Here is a 7,172-nt window from a genome sequence, read left to right on the forward strand (position 1 = left end):
ACTACTATCAGGAAAAACTATCTAGCTGTAAGTTAGTAAGTGAAAAAAAAAAAAAAAACATGGAAATACGATAGAATTACATCTCACCTGTTTATGCAAACTTATGTGGTTACACAATTGGTTCAAGTTTTTCCAAACATTCCAAAGTTCTTTTGAACATTCCAAAGTTATTGATTGCTGATTGTAAAATATAAAAGCTTGTCCACAACCTAGGAATTATTTAAAGAACTAACCATTGTTCAAATCATGTTTGAAACCGAATAATATCATAACTAAGAGCAACAAAAGACTTCCACAATATAAACCACACCCAGGAAGTAAGATAGATGAGTAATCTGTGACCATGTAAGAAAGGTAATCCTTATTGAAACCGCTACTTGCACATCCTACATGCCTTCTAACCCTCAGAGATTCTTAGGTTGTAGCAGAATAGAGAAGTCATCCCTGTTCCACTCCAGAGACTAAATCGTACATTCATCGTAAGTTCTTGAAGAAATTTGAAACCATAATAGTGTATTTTATCACAATCGGTGTCTTGTAGCTAAAAACTAGGAGAGAAACTAATGAATGCACCGGAGAAACAGAAAATACAAGGAGAAAAGAAAATACTTACGGTGAATCAACAAGGGAATCCTATCCATATACAAACATCTTCACTCCTTCCTTCAGTGGAACATATAACTGAAAATTTAGTAGTACCAAGCTCAAGGTTTGTTGCGACTCTCCAGAATCAATCAATGTGCCACAAAATCGACTATATATAGTTATTGCAGCATGAAGCATAATAACAAACAATGCTGCCAACCATTTATCTTCCGTACGAACCGAAGTTCAAAACAACAGACAGGCGGTTCACATCTTAACAGGTCCCAATAGTCAGACAGTCAAACAATAGAGTTATTGAGGAACTGACAGATGAGCTGCCCAAATAACCAGTGAGCTCTCAATTTAAGAAACTTAAATGTAACACACTAGCATGGTAAAGTTAGAGGAGCACATAAGTCGATCAGAGATAAAAATACACATATATTGATTAATAACAGGAAGATGACTTCACACACTCTAAGAAATAAAATAAACAAAGTGCAGATTTACGACAGCGACTACAAGTTTAGGGGAAGAAAAATTACATGCCATAATGATATGATCACCCATTGCCAGCTAAAAAAGAATAAACGATGCTTCATAGATTGATGCTTCAGAATTTAACCATCTATTTTGAGGGTCAGAGGCAAAAGATGACTCCGCCATCACAATGGGCATTTGTAATGGTGTTCATATCATGCTATCTGTTCTCGCAGGCAATCTGCGGAAGAAGTTAAGCGGCGCTGAAGGAAGCTTGTGGCGGAATCGAGGATGCCTTAATACATAAAAACCTGTAAGAAGAGCCACTACTCGAAATGGAGTAACGTAAAGCACAATGGCTGCAATCAAACAGAAAGTGATGAACAAAGTCGAAGCCCTAGGGTCCCTCCAGCTAAGTAGAGACTGGAATCTCTCCCCTTGAGTTGCCAAGTCACCCACAACTGTTTGTATTCTCCCAGCAACACTTCTTAAACGGTCGTATCTCATCCTCACCATGTCAGAAGGCCGGGAAGTAGGAAATGTGTCGAACTCCTCATCCAGTTCATCAGGGTGTACATTCTCTGCATGTGAAAGCCGCGTATCCATGTGAGAGGGATTCCTAGGTCTCCACCGGAAGTACCAAACACCAATCAAGAAAAGATAGAGAAAGATTGTCGGGAGGATTAGCTCAGGATAAAGGACAAGTATTATAAACAGGATGTGAATCAGAACTGTCGTCAGAGGGTTCTTCCAATTGCATATCTGACTAAACCATTTTACCACTGCCACTAAGCTGCTTAACACTCCCATAATTCTGAAGAAATTTGCTCTGCTCCTTCTCATACTCCACATATGTGAATCCACATCCAACATATACTCAACAACCTCCTTCCTCAATGGAGGCTCAGCACGACTAAGTCTCATAGAGACGATTTGACATGCCTGGTGCCTCAAGTTCTCGAGCTGAGTAACCGATAATGGATGAAGATAATGCATTTTTGGTAAGAGTGGCTGCGAGTAAATATGCATCATATTAAGCAAAGAGGAGCATGTGAACCGTACAGCCAGTTGAATTTCACCCATCTTCTTGAGTCCAGAAGGTTGTAAAACCAGAAGTGGATACGAGTGAGTGTAGACCCGGTCAGTTTCAAGTGTAGAAAGTCGAATACGCACTTTTCCAATCCTTGAATCTTTTGCACCCGCAGATTTATCTCCTCCTTGTAAATGGCAGTTATCAAACACTCCAATTGTAATTACAGTACATGGGTCAAAAACCTCCCAAGTGTATTGCTCATTCCACTTTGGGGTAGGGCAGTCTATAATTGTTCTGGTCCTAATCCACTTCTGCCCATACTTGGCAACACAGTAAGCATCTGTTGTCCCTCGCCCATCTTTCGTCTTCATCGGCAACAATCCATTTGCAGTCAAGATTCCCAACTCAAGTACCCCAATGCTCTGCTTCCACAAAGGTTTTGCGGTGGGCCTAAGATCACTACTGTAGTGAGTTGATTCATCAAGAACATGATAACCACCATCTAAGCAGATCCTCAAATGAAGCCTACTGGCAAATTTATTGTCCTTCTTCTTCTCCCCATCAACAAGAATATGTTTCTCAAGATTAAACCACTTTGTCAGCACTGGTTTATGATCCAACCTCCTAGCCACATTCTGCAAAGGAATTACACACTTACCCAAAACCTCATCCTTGTTTGGTGCCACTCTATCTTCCACACTCAGAACCAAATGTTCCTCAAATGGTTCAGCTGCTACAAACATCATATCCTCATTCCACATTGGATTTATATTCCGACTCTGAGAAATTTTAGTTCTCAAAGCCTGATTTCCAAGTACTGCTTTCACATAAACTTCTGGAAATCTAGTCTTATCAGTAACTAGCAAATCTTGAGCTTCAATCACATTAACCCTGAGATACCAAAGCTTGGGAGAAAGATATACCTTGGATCGAATATTAGTGACGCCTTCGCCGCCTACAGTCGCTGCATCTGAATGCCATGCTTCTGGGAATGCTTCGTCGGCTTGAGTACCCATCCAAACAGCCAACATGAGTTCACCTCTAACCTTGTCACTCTTTCGATCTTCAAGCCTATACCATTGCGGAGCCAAAGGACTATCAGGTGGAACCCTCTTTGGCACATCATTGAGATCAAACATAACCCTTCCAATAATATCATCTTTTACTAAATCCTTATCTTTCACCAAAACCTCAATGACAGAAGATTGAATCCGATCTTTCGAAAAAGCAAAAACCTGATTCCATTCAGGGTTGGACCTCTTTTCAAAATGGCGAGTCATTCCCTTATAATTACCAAGTTTAACTTCAACATAAGGATCACAACAACCAGTAGCATCCTTTCCTGGTAAATCCTTAGCTTTAACAACTCTAACATACAGATACTGCATTTGTTCAACTAAGTCATAAGTACTGGTGAGTTTATCACCGGTCAGACCTCCACCACCAAGATGTGGTGCAGTCTCTTTTAATGAGAAATCTGGATTTGGACGCTGCATTTTTTAGATTAAAAGGAAGGAACCGACAGAAAAAACACAGTAATGATTCTTGAAACCGTCAAAAACGCTGAAGAAGAAAAATGGAGGTTTCAATAATTCAGAGTTTGTTCTTTTGATTGATGAACATAGACTTTGTGATTTTGAATTTCAAAATAAAAACCGAAAAAACATTCCTCAAGATTCGGAAATGAAATTTTGACTGATTTGTAACGGTTCCTTTAGAAACTGAAAAAAAATCTCAAAAATCCGAAAATTCTAAACTATAAAGACAATGAGAATGCTAAAATGAAACTGACAAATAGGAAAATCACAGAGTTCAAAAGGTTAAACCCTGTATTGTCTATTCAGTTGCAGAATCCTCTCTGTGAACTAAAAACCTGGAAGAAAAAAAACAGAACAGTTTCAGAAACTTTTCATGAAAACCTAAGAAAATGAGAGAGGAGAGACGAAAGAATTTTTTTTACCTGATATAAGAAACCAGATGATCACCGTCAGCATCCAGAGAGATCTTTGTAACTAAGAAAACCCTTGATCGAGAAGGTCCCTCTTTAGTTTGTTTTGATCCGACAAATTCTAGCGAGAGATAGAAACAAACAAACAAAAATAAAATGTAAACAAAAGGCAGAGGAGTGAACTTTTTACGAATTCTCTCTCTCCCTCTCTATGAAAAGTAAGAAAAAATATTTTTGATATTTATTTGTTTCTCTCTCTGAACTCTGAAGTCTGAAGTTTCACTCTTTGACTGTACACCTTTACTATGAGTATGACGACTCTTACCATACTGCGCTGGCCAAACCTGGCTCACATCTCCTGCTTTTTACTGTGAATCGAGGTACTCGTGGTCGGAATATCGCTTATGCTTCGCTGGCCGTCCGGGTTCTCTGCTATTCTGTATTGTGAGTTTTTTATTCTTGTTTAGTTTTTGAGACAGGATTCAGGAACTGAGATTTTATTCGGAGTATATTAAAGTTTAGCTTTAATTCACTTTATATATTATTGTTAACTAATTAAGCGGTCCCACGAACATTCTGATCCAATCATGCTTGGAGTTCAGCTATTTGTCCGACACTAGTTTGGATCGGTTGTATCGAGTGGACTGGGTCAACACTGTTTAAATAAGTGACACTGTTGGGGTCTGCATCAAACCAGAGTTGAACTCCTTTTTGTTATACTGAGTGCTACTTGGCTTCGATCATCCGCTAAGTGCAGTTCTCTGCTAAATCTTCAGCTTAGTAGCTAATTAGCTATATCCCTATCTAGCACCTTATGCAACAGGCTTTGCCTACATATGACACGCGCTGATGCACAGTATCTCGAATTTGTCATGATTACTAGTGTGCTCGGCAACTTGTGGGAAAGTTCAGCAGAAAAGACCACTCGGTATTCTCTCAAAAGTTAGACCCATTCCAGTGTCATGATTTCTTGGTGTTCTCTTGGTAATTGACCAATTTTGAAATTTCTAACGGAACGTGTATAGATGTATGTTTTGATGCATGCCACTTCCTAGTTAGACACTTTAATCACGTTTAAATGAAAAATAAATAGGATAGTTGTGGACTAATTAGGGAAATATATAAACGCGCCTTCAGACATTTAAAACGATTAAGCCAACAAATAGTAATCAAGTAACGGGTTTTTTATTATTCTTTCTTTATTTCCAGAATCATTATTATTGGGAAACCCATTTGTTGTGGTGGATTGAGCATTTTGTTTTTGGTGCTCAGAAATGGGAACTTCTGCACCAATTGAAGTGACGCGATCAAAATAACCAAGCTAGTGTTCTGTGGGTTTAGTTTAGAGACCCGGGACTCCGGATTAAGTGAGAAACTATAAATACGCATGATGCTGTTTTAGCTTTTTCCTATCAACTAGTCAAAACAAATACATTAGGATTGACGGGAAATCTGACTGAAGAAGCAAAATTGGCTCTGTTTTAACGTCCCCAATAATATATGGACTAGACGATGGACAAGAACAAGATATACATGTACATTTATTACGAGACGTGAATGGATAAACATAGACCTAACTAGGGGTGCACATACCCTACCCATACCCGCCAACCCTACCCTACCCGCCAGTTTTTTAACCGTATCCTATCCTATCCACTATTTGGCGGGTAGGGTGGCGGGTAAAGATTTTCTTAACCGCCAGTAAACGGGTAGGATGGCGGGTATATGCCATATCCTACCCACCCTACCTAGAAGTGTACATACCCTACTCCTACCCGCCAACCCTACCCTACCCGCCAGTTTTTTAACCGTATCCTACCCTATCCATTATTTGGCGGGTAGGGTGGCGGGTAAAGATTTTCTTAACCGCCGGTAAACGGGTAGGGTGGCGGGTATAGGCCATATCCTACCCACCCTACCCGTTGTGCAGCCCTAGACCTAACTCTTTAGTAATATCGCAACTAGACAAAACTTGGTTGTTGCCATACAACTGTGTTGGTATGCTTTTCCTTTGTAGTATAGAAGAAGAGATAATAAAGCTTCTCCTATGGATCAATTCAGGGATGTAAAACAAAAACAAGAGACTAAATTAAACTATGAAAAAGAAATTAACTACCTTGCGGATAATGTGCAAGCCAAGATCAACATACTGTTTGCATACATCTGAATCATGTTCTCTGTCGTCTAACTGCATATATGTAGTCTGCAACAGATGAATTATGTCCGGCCTCTGAGATAAGAAACCAGAATAGACATTTACCAACTTTTACAAAAATAAACACTCACATAGTTAAAACTTTCTTTCAAGGTATGCCACATTTATAAATTGACAGCAATATATTATGGATTCTTTTGGTGCAATGTCATCTTAACGACATCCATTAATTATTTTGTACCTTCAGCAATACACCAATGGATACAGAGGTTGGATTAATGATGCTACATAATTCAATTAAGCAAACACGTAACCTACATGCTTTCATTTCCGTATGGTTATTATCAGTAATAGTTGGCCAACTTTTGAAATATTGGTGCATTGATGGATCTACCTAACATGACGAAATTATTTCTCCCGTCATCATAAATTATTCAGTCTCTACTTCAAGTGTAATAAGGAGTCATTTCGTTTAAGGTTGCATGATATGGTTTTCCAAGACGTAGTTTGTGCAATTTATAATCATGGACTCCAAATTCTAAAAACTAAGCTTATGGCCTCAACTTGCTGCTATAGAATAAAGAGGATCCGAATTCCCAACCACTTTACTCGAGAAGAAGAGGTAACTATCAATCAGCTATCAATATTAATTCAATCAGCTCAATTTTTGGTGCACTATAAATAAGAGATGGCATTTTAAAAGTTGTAGGGTCTGGATGTCAAACGTCATAGCTGTGTGGCGGCCATACATGCTCAGGCAAGCACATGATAGCTAGAGATCCAACTTGGTCCAGCCAGCTTATTTCGAATTCCCTGCACTTGAAGTTTATGGTAATCTTGATCCTACTGGCAGTTATATATTTCCTCTAAACATACGTACAATGGAGTTTGACGACATAAACATAATGCTATGCTATCCCTGCCTTGGCAAAACGCTCATGTCTCGTTTCTGACTTGGAGCACTTCATCCT

The 7,172-nt window shown here is 39.1% G+C and overlaps 1 protein-coding gene across 2 annotated transcripts; it reads right to left on the reverse strand.

Moving 5' to 3' along the window:
- Positions 1–1,002: 1,002 nt before the first annotated feature.
- Positions 1,003–4,545, reverse strand: LOC113321675 (FT-interacting protein 1-like). Of its 2 annotated transcripts, XM_026569581.1 has the most exons (3): positions 4,372–4,545; positions 4,059–4,167; positions 1,003–3,971 (listed from the first exon to the last, which is right to left on the reverse strand). In XM_026569581.1, exon 3 carries the CDS (start codon positions 3,592–3,594, stop codon positions 1,276–1,278), a length of 2,319 nt encoding a protein of 772 aa, XP_026425366.1. In that variant the 5' UTR covers positions 3,595–3,971; positions 4,059–4,167; positions 4,372–4,545; the 3' UTR covers positions 1,003–1,275. The 2 variants fall into 2 exon arrangements, with proteins under 2 accessions (XP_026425366.1, XP_026425367.1); XM_026569582.1 differs by lacking the exon at positions 4,372–4,545 and having other exon boundaries at positions 4,059–4,281.
- Positions 4,546–7,172: the final 2,627 nt, after the last annotated feature.

The sequence above is a fragment of the Papaver somniferum genome, chromosome 11, assembly GCF_003573695.1.
Source record: "Papaver somniferum cultivar HN1 chromosome 11, ASM357369v1, whole genome shotgun sequence".
In the NCBI taxonomy this organism is placed as follows: Eukaryota; Viridiplantae; Streptophyta; class Magnoliopsida; order Ranunculales; family Papaveraceae; genus Papaver; species Papaver somniferum.

What these genes read in the sequence shown, in the direction of transcription:
- LOC113321675 (XM_026569581.1), bottom strand. Translation starts at nt 3,594, where the DNA reads ATGCAGCGTCCAAATCCAGATTTCTCATTAAAAGAGACTGCACCACAT.